At 37.3% G+C, this 13,566-nt stretch overlaps 1 protein-coding gene across 4 annotated transcripts in view; it reads left to right on the top strand.

Moving 5' to 3' along the window:
- CDIN1 (CDAN1 interacting nuclease 1) overlaps positions 1-12,205 on the top strand; it is a 128,367-nt gene extending 116,162 nt beyond the window's left edge. For 2 of the 4 annotated variants that reach the window (XM_076344929.1, XM_076344931.1), the window contains 2 exons: positions 9,284-9,434; positions 10,260-12,205. In XM_076344929.1, coding sequence (XP_076201044.1) covers positions 9,284-9,419 — 136 coding nt within the window. In that variant the 3' untranslated portion in view covers positions 9,420-9,434; positions 10,260-12,205. Of the gene's footprint in view, positions 1-4,305; positions 4,492-9,283; positions 9,435-10,259 lie in introns of those variants that run through there. The other 2 variants (XR_012995912.1, XM_076344930.1) reach the window with 2 other exon arrangements.
- Positions 12,206-13,566: the final 1,361 nt, after the last annotated feature.

The raw sequence follows: 13,566 nt of genomic DNA, 5'->3' as shown, positions 1-13,566 counted from the left end.
GCCAACTTGGATTGTACAGATACTGGGTATATGTATCAACTGGGAGACAAGCTGAAGAGCCTCAGGCGTTAAACCTAAGTGATAGATTCATAATGAAAAGCGTGAATGCCAGGCACAATTACAGTTTGCCAGCAGATTCCAAAGGCAGCAACAATATTCCAGGTCGGAGAAGGCGTTTGCTTTCCTTCTGGGTGGGCATCAGGTGCCACAGTAACGGGCAGCAGACGTAGTACTTTCTTTTTCATCTGTTCCCTGCTTAATATGGATAGGTGACTTACACTTCAAGAGACAGTAAATTTAAGTACAGCATCACACATAAAATATTTCTGCCTGTCAATTATGCACAATAGTGTGTTTGGCAGTTAACTGCTAAGCAACATTGTGTGAAGATACTCAGTGTGATTTACTATCCAGTCTTGGACTAATTCTCTGATCTGGGAAGCTGGAAGCCCAAACGAGCTGTCCTCCATTTGTTAATTCATCTGTTACATTATTTGTTTTATTGTATATTTGTGTATAAGGATTCAGAGATACAGAATTGTCTAATAATTCATTCAAAATGTCTTGAGGTAGCTTTAATGCTGGCTCCAAGATTTATACTCAGCAAATGCTAAACACACAGGTATGTAGTACATTTATTTATCAACATCTTTGCTATCAAAATTTGCTGAACAACTTTTCTGATTAGTTTGGTTCTATTTTACAATAATTATTAAACAAAAATAAATTGCTGTGAGAGCAGTTCTGCGTCCCGTTAAATGCACTTTTGGCATCTCCTATCACTGTGGCAAGCACTGTCACCAGAAAAACAGCTGCACAGAAAGAAAGGATTGCTGCAAACTATGAGGCACTCACAGATTATTCAGATATCATCTTGCACTGGCCTTAGGATGGCCTGTTACTTCCAGCCCTAAAAATAAACAACTATTAATCACCTAATGGCAACATGAGTTGACCAGCACTTATGGCTGCCCGGACCTCAATCTAACGGTACTCAAAAGCTTTTCTCATGTTTTCTGTCACTCGGGATAAGAGGTAGTTTGCAGCCAAGCATTCCTTTGGGAGGACTGCTGTGAGTTTAACAAAATGTTTGAAATAACCTCAGTAACTCCTCTCAACACTGATCCACAGCTTCAAACGTGCAGAATCAAACAATAGCGGCCTTGCATCGACAGTCTCTGGAGAGTGAACTAATGGCATAAGGTTTTCTCAGGGAAACTGAGTAAGAAGCAAGTACCTCAGGAAGCACCATTCTTTGCGTGGGTTTAATCAGAAAGCATTGCTTCCAGCGACAATATATGGAATAATTCTGTAATGCAAACAACCACCTTTTCTCCCCGCCTTTTCAAAGGATAGCAACATTCTTGCAGTGTCTTAACTGGTAAATACACGTAGCACGACTTAAATAGAAGTAGCATAGCTTTAGTAAACTAGTCATCAAATTGCATGCTGCAGGATGGAACGGTATTGCTGCTTTGAACAGGAACACATGAACGCACTTGTAGAGGTACAGTAAAACAATGTGCTAACCCTGATTTATAAAAGACAAATATGTAGAACAGCTAATACAGAATATTAGACTCTCTCCATCAGAAAGGAATTTATGAAACTTCTGAAAAAGGAGATGTAGAAAGCTTTCTTACATTGTGCATTTCAGATTGAGATTTTTTGGTTGAGCTGCTTTTGCTTAGTTAAACCCATGTGCATTTCAGATTGAGATTTTTTTGGTTGAGCTTCTTTTGCTTAGTTAAGCCCATCATCCATGGTGCTTGAAGTCACTTTGCCCTCTGTTGAGATGGTTAAGTGATGTAAGATCCTTATATTTCAGGGAAACTTGGACCTATCTCCAGATTACCAAATAAGGTACCTGGAACACTGTCTATTACCTCTTTTAGATAAATACTGGAACTAACTTTCCAGGCACCTAAAATGCATTGTTTTCCAAAATGCATACCCAAGTGGTCTCCACTAAAGCCAGAGACAACTTTGGCCGTAATTTCCATGAAACAGTCCAGCAGTATAAGGATTAACAATTTCTTTTCTAAAATGTTGATGTGAGTACCATGTTAATTTTCAGTACAATCAGCCCAATCCTGCAGTGCAGGCGTAAGCGGCACCTTATAGTCTCTCTTTACAGCACAAAACCTTAAAGTCTGATGTGCAAAGCATCTACCTGATTTTGAAGATGCTGAGACTGGGAAAAAAAAAAAAGTTTTACCTTAAGTACACACAGCCACTTTGAGAGATGAGCATCTGGAATATTATTAATAAACAACAAGATAATATGTTTCAATAGAAGTTAGGACATGATCCAACAAAACTTAAGAAATTCAGAGTTCACTCAAGGCTCTCCTGTCTTAATGACAAGCTGCCTTGAGCCAGTATGTGTTTTCTTTCTCATTCAATGCATCAGTCTTCACTTAGAAAGCCTTGATCCTTGTAAATCAGTGTAACCTTAATATTATTTAATCATAGCTTTTAAAAGTTAATTTCCATGACAACTATATTTTTAAAAAAACCTAACTTGTCATTGAGGATTATAAAAATCCTTTATTTGCCTGGAGAACAGTACTCAGATCTGAATGAATAAGTGTAAGTGAATAATGTGTTTCGACAGTTTGTTTATTAAAAATGTATTATGCAGCTAAAAGTTATATTGTATTTATATTTTAATGACAGTGACTTGCACAGTTTTGCTGCATTCTATTAATATGCATTTAAAAATTGTGCTATGCAAAATTCTAAAATATTTTAAAGGGTCTCTTATATCCACATAAATATCACTTGATTTGTTTTTATTTCTTCAAATGCCAAAAGCAATTAAATCATATTATAAGCCTGATGAAATGCTGCTATTTGATTGATGCCTTAACAGTGTCATTGCAGAGATAAAAAGACAGCTAGTATAAAAAAAAAAAAGCTCATTAAGATTTAATCATATCCAAGAGAGGTGTGACTATAGAGACAGAGGCCTGATACTAGTTTCCATCCACCTTTTTTTCACCTGACAACTCCAACTTCCACATCAACTGCATATGACACCAATATCTGGCATTCATGGAAATGCCTACTTTTTTCAGCCCAAAAGAAATTCCCACTTTTGAGTCAAAACCTCCTTGGAAATGGGGGTCTTACAGAATATTAAGAGAGTTTAATTTTTTTCCTTGTCTTCAGTAAAAATAAGACTTCCCCCAACTACTGTGGTAACATCAAAGCTTAAAGCAGGTTAGGTTTTACTTGCTTAAGTATAAGAAACTGAATGCCTGGATCCTTGAGACATAATATGCTGGTAATTTCTGTGTGTGAGGCTTGATATAGTGCTTGCTAGTGCCATGGACAAGTTTCCTATTACCTTTAAAAGTATGTGATCAGAACTTGTTACACTTTTTCTTGAGCCACATTTGCAAGCAAATATATTTTTGTGCAGTTGCTACTGCAGGAAGACAATATTAAGTAGCTTAAGGGAGTTGGGCCCAAAAATATTGTAGCCTTCCGAGTTACAGGTTAAGGATCAGATTTTTAAAGCAAAAAATATCATTCAGTTCCTTGATTTTACTAAGTATTGGAATTTTTTTTCTTTCTTTCAACCAGATCTGGTGAAGTCAAAGAAATAAGGTGCTGTGTAATACCTTAAAGGCATCTTTTATTTAAATCAGTGTGTATGTGTCACTGGATCACAAAACTGTGTGGAGGATTTGAAAAGCGTCAGGGATAAGAAAACCCCACAGTTATCTTTAAATTGCATTCAGAGTTTTTAAAATGCACTGTCTTTATGCACAAGTATCTTTATTTGATTTTAAAACTCTATATCAATGAACAGTAGCAGAAATACCTTGTTATAAACTATTCTGAACTAGGCTTGTGGTAGCTGTTTAAATGGGAAATTTCTTGCTAATCAAAGTCAGTTTCTGAGCAGTGGGTATTGAATGTTTGCCAAGATATATAACGCTGTGTCATCAGCAGTAGTAAACTGGTCTAGACGTAAGGAAGTTGGCTGACTGATGCCAGTTGACCTTACTTGAAAATGTGGTCTGCAGTTGTTGCCTACTAGCCTAGCTCTGCCAATATCTAAATTCCCTCCACTGGCACAAATGAGACTTCTACAAGTACACTAAAATAAAGTTGTGAGTCCTTAAACAGTAAACTTATTAGATATTATAAGGGGGTTTAATTATTATAGGTTCAGGGTTTATTAGTACTACAAGTAAAACCAGTTTACTCACAACTGTGATTCTCAAGAACCATGTTAAATTGACTCAGAATGTAATAATTTATTTGTGAATTTTTGTAATTCTCTTTTCCCAGGAAATAAGTAGTGATGTACAAGTGGTAATGCTCTAATTTCCTCGATATTTAAAAAGAAAAACAAGGAAACAAAGCCAGCTTTTTAGCTGACACTGTTGATGATCTGACATTAAAAAGAAGGGACCAGAATGCAGTCCTTCAAAGACACATTCAGATGTGACCATCATAATTAAAATCACCAACCAGGTAGACTGTTACGCTTTCATATAATGTGAATACTCATCTGAATCTGTTTGATAAAATATTTGCTTAAGTACATGCATATTAGAAATAATAATTCATATGCCACCATTTCATTATGAGTCTCTTGGAATTAAAATTATTTACATTATGCTGAAATGCATACAACCCATCTATAACAAATAGCCTAAGAATAAATAAAGTGAACATTTATTTTAAAACAATTGCAAGATGTTTTACATTTCTGCTCAGTATCGAGCAGTGTGTTGAAAATGCATTTTTCATAAAACCACATGCAAGGCTTTTTGATGGTGAAAAAATCCACTCGCAACAGCCACATGTCTAGGCAAATCCTTAGAAGCTAGTATGGACCCCACACAGACATTCCAGAAGAAAAGACATTACTAGAAAGTAGTTTCTCTTGAAGTGAAGTAGAATATGTGTGAGCCTACTAGGCCACTTTGATAAATAAATAAAAGTCTTTTTTCTTTTCTAGCACAAAACTGGTTCAACTGGAGGGCAAGTTAAACCCAGATTCACATTTTACTTTGGTTTTTCTTTCCCTTTTATTTCTTAAGTGATCCCTTGGTTTATATGAAGATGCTTTTTTTTTTTTTTTTTTTTTTTTTTTTTAAGAAAAAGAACCATTTGGCTTTGGGTTATCTGAATTTTACCTTCCTGACTTTTCAGCATATCTCTGTGAAACTCCTTTCCAAGAACAAAGCCCAGTGTCCCAGGATTATCGATGTACAAATCTATACTCCTTTAACTATGGGTTTCTTTCAAAATTGGTGTCATTAAACCAGTACAAAAGATCCTCTGAACATTCTTAAATTAGTGCAAAGCTGACTTATTTAGAGTAGTATGATCAGACAGAAGTTTTATCTAAAGCACTGTTGAGCCTGTAACTATATTTAACTATACTCAGACTATATTTTACTATCTCCAGCATCTATCTCAAATCCTTCAGTTGATGCTTTGAAAGACACCATCTGCTGCCCTTAGTACTTAAACTAAATTTAGTCTTCTATATCAAGCCTAAATTAGGCCTAAACTAATCCATGGGCTTTTGTAATCCTGCTCTCTTCTTGCCATGCCATGGGGTCATAAGCCTGCCTACCTCCTTTTTGGCACTTCTGGCACTCTGACCCCACACCGAAGTGCAGCTGGATTGGCTTTGGCTGCCTTGTAGTCACAACTTCTAATGTCAAAACTAGACAATGACTAAACCAGGATTTATATAATGATAACTATGTATTTACTGGTTGATTTTTAAGTAAGGTGATGCAACCTGCGTGGACAATTTTCACTTGCTATGTTTATTATATTGTGAAGGAAGCTTGCCTCTGTATTTCCTGCTGCTTCTATTTTTACTGCATGGAATTAACGAAACCTTAGTTACTTGGATCTCTTTTCAGCTTTCAAAAGAAACCCAATACAAACCTAAAGTTCTAAAAGTAAGAGTTTCACTGGAATAGATAAAACTACAGTTTTGTGTAGCTTTTGGGCACATTCTTCACACCTAAGCTTTTCAGGGTCAGAACAAAGAGACAGGGGAGGAAAAATACAAGTTAAGCACATTTTTAGGGGTGTATACAATTTTTCTGAGCAAGAACAAAATCCGTAGGAGTCCATAGTTAGTTATATTCTAAACTTGATTTTTGTTTTAAGCTTAAACCTTCTCCAGTGTGTCTTTCTTATGAGGTGGGGTAACCTGGCCTATATTACACACCATATCAATATAGTTTTAGAACCATTTGGCACATTCAAAGTTTTTTTCTCCTCCTCAGAGCTACTAAATGAGTCCCCTTTCCATAGCAATACTAAGTAAGCATTCTGTCATTTTAGTTTATTCTCCTGTGTAAACCAAGGTTAGTCACTAGCTTGTTAAAAGTTATGACTGAGGCAGAAATAAATTTGTAGCTTTACTCTGTAATTCACGAAGTTGAGTTTCGTTCTTCGTGGTGTCATATCTGTACTTTGGAAGGAGTCGAATTAAAAAGGATAGTTCTTTCTTCCAGGTTGCACTTCCCTACCTCATCCCCTTACACAAAAAGGTTAAGTGTCTTTTCAAATTAAGGCAGCGGTAATTAACCAGTGGCATTGTTTGTGATTTACCAACTCTGGGCGTTAATGAGAGAGAAATTAGCACTTAGCAGCAGGAGTTCCTGATAGTCAGTGGCAAATGTTTAATGTGCCAACAAGTTAATTTTGGTCTTAAGTACTGCACTTAAGTGTTTTTAAACAAAAGCATGGTATGTTTTTTATGTGATCATATATATGGGCTGTGTGATGCAGAGCTATAATAGAAGGAATGATACAACACAGTGGAAAAATGCAACCTAGGCAGCACAGGGCAAATAGTTTTGCTATAATAACACAGCCAAAAGCAAGATTGATGGATGTTTTCATCCTAAAGATGTACTTGCTCCTGCAATTAACAGTATGCAGATGTTCTTTTATATAAAGATTATCATCAAATTTGGCATTTCTGAACATAATTTTTTAAGCACAAAATATTCCTGAAAAATGGTGCTTGAGTTGTGATGATTTGATAGAAAGACATCAATTAGCCTTTTGAGGAGTCTCAAAATACTAATTTTATTAAAAATTACAATTTCAAAAAATAACAAATTACTTCAGCACAGTGCCCCATGCATTTTATGGTGGATAGGGGATTCAGACCGCCACACAGAGCAAAATGAGCCCTTCAAAACTTGGGCTGAGCAGTTGCTCATTAGCACCAAGATTTTTACCTGGCACACGCGCTCGAAATGATTAAGTACTCCTGTACGTTTCATAGTTTCTGCCTTGCATAAAATAGGCCGTTGGAAATGTAAGGTCTGCTCCCTATCTTCTGGGGATTTTTGCTTTTAAGACAACTTTGGTTAGTACGTAAGTACATCCCCACCCAATTATCCTTTTTCTATGTTTGGTTGATGTGGGAACAGATACAGAGTCTGTGAAATAACAAAAGTAGGCCCATCCTGCATCAGCAAATTACTGCCTCTCACCGGAGGCAGTGAGCATCAGTCCTCGGCTTCACTTGCCATTTGTTCCTCGCTACTGCTAGGCTAGCTGGCCTCCTTGTTACAGTGAGGTTGTGCACGTCTCGGCCCCGTGCGAACTTCAGCAAAGGCAAGCGGAGAGAAGTCCTCAGAGACAGTAGAGGCTGAAGTTGTTGGCCAGCCAGAGAAAACTTAGGAATTGGGTGTAGGCAGCACCATCCTTCCATATGAGCCACTTTTTAGTCGGTGCTTTATTCAGTGCTAAACATGTTTGAATACATTAGCTAGTATAGTTGGATTTGTGAGACTTTTGACCTTGCCACTTTCAAATATCATCTTTCAGTTCCAAAAAGCACGTTTGCCAGCGTTGCCTCAGCTATGCTGAGGGGCAATTTACTTTGCCACTAAACTGCGGCCACTTCTAGGTTGAAGAGTAGCAGCCATAAACCGAAATGTTACAACGCTATGCAGCAGTTTTGGGCAAAAGACTACCATATCTAATTGAAACTGCAGGAGGAAGCCACAGGGGTTTCTTCTTCCTTTGATGCCTGTTCCATTACATGGGCACATCAAATAGAGTTTTCCCTCCATTGTTGGAAAGAAACCACCCTAACGAAGCCGGTCTGGCACTACCCACAGTTTTGAGTGCTTGTATTGTCTGCTAAGTCGACATTTAGGTTACTGTGCATTGCCCCAACACATTTTTATTATAATTAAACGTTAACAAAAATTGGCTACCATATTGGTTGAGTCCTGAGCACAGCTCTGCATATAAACCATTACATGACATTCTATTGAACTTTTTCTTGTACAGACGGTATCTAACAGCTCATCCTGCACTGTTGTTTTTGGCAAGTTCACTACAGCATATAATAAATCAAGGAAAGAAAAAGCTTTTTGGCCTAATGTTGTACAGACTGCTGTAATGTTAGACTACAGAAAGCAGTTCTGTTTTTAGACATCCTTTTACTAACCCAACATTCATAATTTATGATTTCACTGTAAAATTCTTGCAACACTACACCAAAAGTAGTGCTGCCCTTTAATTAAGTGCTCTCAGTAGGAAAAACGTGAAACTGATGTGCAAAACATATCGCAGTACACAGTGATTGATAGTGATTACTTCTTTATGAACCCAGCCTGAAGGTCTGAACTTCCTGATGGGTAAAATAGTCCATGGGGCTACTTCCTGAGATTGCCTAGTGGGGATCAGTCAGAGTTAGCAATATCTGAGGAATTCCTGAGGCACATTTCAGAGACGTTACAGCAGAAACTTTCTATTTCTTTCTGAATTGTGCTTTACGTTAATAATTACCTGAATAATAGCTCATTGTAGAGATTATATTTTAGGGATTCGTTGTTATCTTCAAGGTATTATAATTTGCATGAATTGGGACTTGCATAAACCCCTGTATTTTTAATGCTTGCACGTCCAAATCTGAAAAAGCAGAATGCATGGCAAGAGAGACTTCTGTATGTACCAAGTTACTAAATGTTATTTAATATTTAAGGCATAGGTATTTTTTTACTGATAAGTGCAGAGTATTCAAAGGTAAAAACAAAACTCTGATGTGGATTATTTGTCTCTAAATAGCATTTTTATTCATGGAATCAGGTATTAGTGGCATATCAGTTCAATATCGATTAAAATTTGAAAATTAAATGGAGGTCAAATACTCTCCAATTCTGCAGTGAAATTAACAGATTTACTTGTGTTGGAATCACAGAGGTGGGGAATTAAAGTTCACCTAGCACAATCACATAAGTTCATTTTCCTTTTTGCTTGGTAGATTTGGCCCTGGATTAGTCATCTACTGGTATGGATTTATTGAAGAGCTGGACTGCCATCGCGAACGTGGTATCCTGCTAAAAGACTGCTTCCCTACTGACATTGTGACTCTGCGGCACAGCATGGCTCAACGCTGATGTTGGGAGGAAGAGGTAAATCCGGAAGCAATTTTACTTTCCTGCAGTGTAAACTAATGGCAGCATCTGCCCTGAACTTCAGCTGAACTCCTGCTGCCTGCCCTTATGCTACTGCCTCTTTGCACAAACATATCAAGAGTTTCTGTTTTGCTTCAGACCTCTGTTGTGATCAGCCAAAAAAGACAGACACAACCCACTCATTATCAGCATTTCTGTCTCTGTCAAACAGCTAGTTTCTAGATACTCATAATCTTTCTTCCTTCCGGATGGCTTTTTCTAGCATTCCAAACAAAGACAAAAATGCAGAGGCTGAAAGGTGCAACTTTCAGTTCTTATCCCTGTTACAGAGTCACCTTTAAAAATAAGTGGCTTTTTTATGGCTTCACCACAAGTTTATTCAATGCTAGTGATCTGACTGAAACACCTACACTGATGTGGAGAATTGGTAAAGACTGTTATTCTGGGGCTTAAAACAATATAATGCATAGCTCATAAAGCCCAGGTGGTAAGGCAGGATCATATAATTTCTGGCTGTTACAGTAAATAGCCAGATTTTGAGAAAATAATTGGTATATGTGTTTCGTCACTATCTGATTGCCAAAATCAACAACGGAATCCCAAGTTAACAATTAAAAAATAATCTAAGTTAGGGGATTTTTAGGGGGGGTGAAAGTGAAGAGCAAGGATTTATTTTATGTATATAAGCCTGTGAAGTTTGGGGTTAGTTTTGTGGGTTTTTTAATAAGTAGTTTAATGACTCAAAAATAACTTGTGTTTTGTCTTTTCCTCCCCACCCCCCCGGGGAATCTATACTGAATTTTTCTCTTAACTGACTTTAAGGAAGGAATCTGTCTTGGCCCCCGTAGGCACTGTAACACACCATTTTCTGGCATACTGAAGTCCGAAAGAACAATGTGCAGGAGCTCTCTACGTGGGTTACTTCTGAAGAAGATTACCATCCTGGTGTTCAAGAAGGGGAGCAAAAAAAAGATAGAACAGTGCTTCATACTGGATCAGTTCCGCAAGACAAATAAAGCACACAAATGGGCATAATTTTCCTGCGTACTTATGTGTTCTTGTAAGAGCATCGTTTTTCTCATGTTGGAACCACCGAGATCAGAGGTACCTTGAAGTGGGTGTTAGCCCTCCTTGAAGTTTTGAGGAGTTCAGTCTCATTCTGTTTCCATCCTCATCACCCCTCAGAGGGGCCGTATTGGGCCTCAGGTTGGTGCTCTCAGTTAGAGGTTTCTTAATGATAGTGGCTTATTGGGCTTGACACGCTTTACTACTCTTTTCTTTGCTAACTGGCATTTGGGAAAGGACAAAATATTTTAAAAAGTCAATGAGAGTTTTGCATGTATGCTCCCCGTGTTCAGATTTTCAGAGGAGTTAAGCAGAGGTGCGGATTCTGTTGTAGAATTAAAGGTGTGATAACAGTCTCCCTAAACCACAAGTTGATAACCTCTTCCATAAGGAAAGGGTCTTTAAAACATTACAGTCCATATTCACCATCTTTTTCAGTTGAGGTGATACTTTGTGCGCCTGTACGATTTTAAAAATCACATGCAGACTTTTTACAGTCTTGCCTTGAGTTAAAAGAAAGGGTATTAATCCTATGCAGTTTTTTCAGCTATAGTTTTCAGATGCATATGCAGTATTTTTATTTTGAAGTTTTAGTTCTCTCTTTAACACTTTTTGGTAAGTTTCAGACAGGAGTTTATCATTTTGACTAATCTTTAATTTTCAGAAAAAAATATCTTTAGTCTTCCTAGTACTCTGTCCCTAGCTGCAGAGACAAGCTAGTATAGCTCCACTACAGTGAGTTACTGTTGCATAGAGATTATTTTCTTGGGTTTGAATGTGTTATAGTGGAAAGATTTATTTTTAAAAAAATATTCAAACACCTGTAACTCATTTATGTTCAACTATTTAAGGTATTGTGCTTAGCTTATTTTAGCTGACTAGCTTTAAGGATCTGCCCGTAAAGATACACAGAAGCAGTCTGTGAAGTATACCTGCCCGATGCTACACAGAAGCTGCATTTAGGGTGTTGCTGCCCCTGGGACTTTTAACTGTGGTTTAGGTTAGCGGAATGTGTAAAATCAAGAAGAGAATAAAAAATAAGAAATAACTGAACATTATCGTAGTAGAAAATTCAGAAGTAATGGTTGTCTGTGTGAAATGGGTTTTAAGGGCAAACTGAATTTGTTTTAGCTAGTGCATATGCTTTCTGTTGTATGAAATCATTTAAATCAGCTTTTACATGATGCACTAATGCTGCTTTTTCTTTTTGAATAAATTAAATTTATCTGCACAGATGTTGAAAATTCTGCTCAACCTCCATCAAAGCTTTGCTTTATTTGTTTTTGCATTAAACAAATTTATGTGGGGACACACAGATAAATCAGGTTAGGCTTGTATTTGTTTATTTATTCCTCTACCTAATGCTGTAATATAACAGGTTGGAAAGCAGTACAGCTGTCTTTAATCAAAGCTTTGACCTTATCTTTATTTATTGCCCCCTTTAAGAATCTTTGTATTAGAATGAGGATGAAATAAGCCACGAAAGTGTACATACTGTACTAATTTCATTACACGCTATCGAACAAGCTTTGCCACCACAAGAATTACGCTATGTCACTATTTTAAATGCTGAAAGCAGAACATTAAAAAAATTAAGATGACACTGTTATTCCTACTTGTATCTTGCAAAAAACCCTCATTTGTGTATTTTCTCTGTCAGATGTAAACATCAACTTTAATATTAAAGAGGAGAGACTACTGTTTGTTTGTGGTTGTTTGTTGTTTTTGTTTTCTTAAACAACACTGTAGTCATTAGAACCTTAACATTAAAGCCAAATCCAGTTTTATGGAGTATTCTGTAGAGTGTGCTAATGAATTATGCCAAGCTAGAAAACAGAAGTGTGCATAAAACTGAATGATGTTCTCACTGGCATATATAGACTTGCCAAGCATCTGCTCTTACAAGCACTGTAATAAGGCCTGTTCTGAGCTTTAGGAATCGATGTAATTGTGTTGAACGGGGAAGTAAAACTTCCTTGTATAGGAGGAACAGCACAATGGTGGGTCACACTCTAGTATAAAAAGAAAACTTTTTTTACCATTCCTATATTCTGTGGACACATTATTAGTATGAGTTTAATAATCTTTCCCTAAAGCCAGCTCAGAGCGGAATAAAACTTCTGCTCTAAAGCTGAAGAAAAAGGACCAAATGTCTAACTGTTCTTACCTCATTACTATTTTATCATATTAATAGTACTGATAGTTCATGAATAATTTTCATCCTATTTTGTTATATTCGCTCATTCAAAAAGTCATTCTTTCCTGGTATTTGCTTTTTGGCTTTCTCCACCATCTAGACTACTACGGAAGACGTTCATGGCTCTTTCCATTTGCCTTTAAATCCTCCCCTTTTAATTTTCCATCTTTTTTAACCATTTCATGTTTATTTATTCAGTATCTTCCCACTTGCCCTTGTTTCCCCTTTGAAAAGTCTGTCCTATGTTTTCTACTGCCTGCTTCTGTTTCTGATGCTACATCTGAAGAGTGCTGATTCCAGTTCTGTATGCATTTGGGCTGACCCACCATCTCAAGCAATTTTGTTCTTACTCTAATTTAAATAGCAGCTTTAGGTACCAGGCAGACTGTCCTCAAATTCCCACACTGTGTTGTAACAGAGAAGCATTGTGATGCTCTCTTCTTTCTCATGGTTTGAAATATAGGTCATTTCTGCAGGCTGGGAATGTTCACAGAGCAGAGCACTAGTGCAGTATAATCACTCCTGTATCGAGAGTAGAGCTGTACAAAGGACTAAGTTAAGAGTGCATCTGTGCTACTAGAAAATAGGCATGGCCAGTATTAGGAATTCAGCTGTTACAGCGGTCTCTTTCATTAAGGAGACTTGCTTTCTGCAAGTTCATGCCTAGGCTGCGTAGCACTTCTGCAAGAAGGCCTGTTGAAGTCAAAAGTTTAGCTTTCCTCCTGTGCCAAAATCTACTTGGCTCAGAAGGGAAAAGATGGCTAGCTCCCTGTTTTCAGACCGCAGTCATTCCGGCAAAAGCTTGTAGATCCTACAGGTTGTTCTTATTTACCAGAGTCGATTACGACTCCTCAAGGTCAACAGAAA

This window comes from Aptenodytes patagonicus, chromosome 7, assembly GCF_965638725.1.
Source record: "Aptenodytes patagonicus chromosome 7, bAptPat1.pri.cur, whole genome shotgun sequence".
Taxonomy (NCBI): domain Eukaryota; kingdom Metazoa; phylum Chordata; class Aves; order Sphenisciformes; family Spheniscidae; genus Aptenodytes; species Aptenodytes patagonicus.
This window is presented reverse-complemented; position numbering and strand designations above follow the sequence as displayed.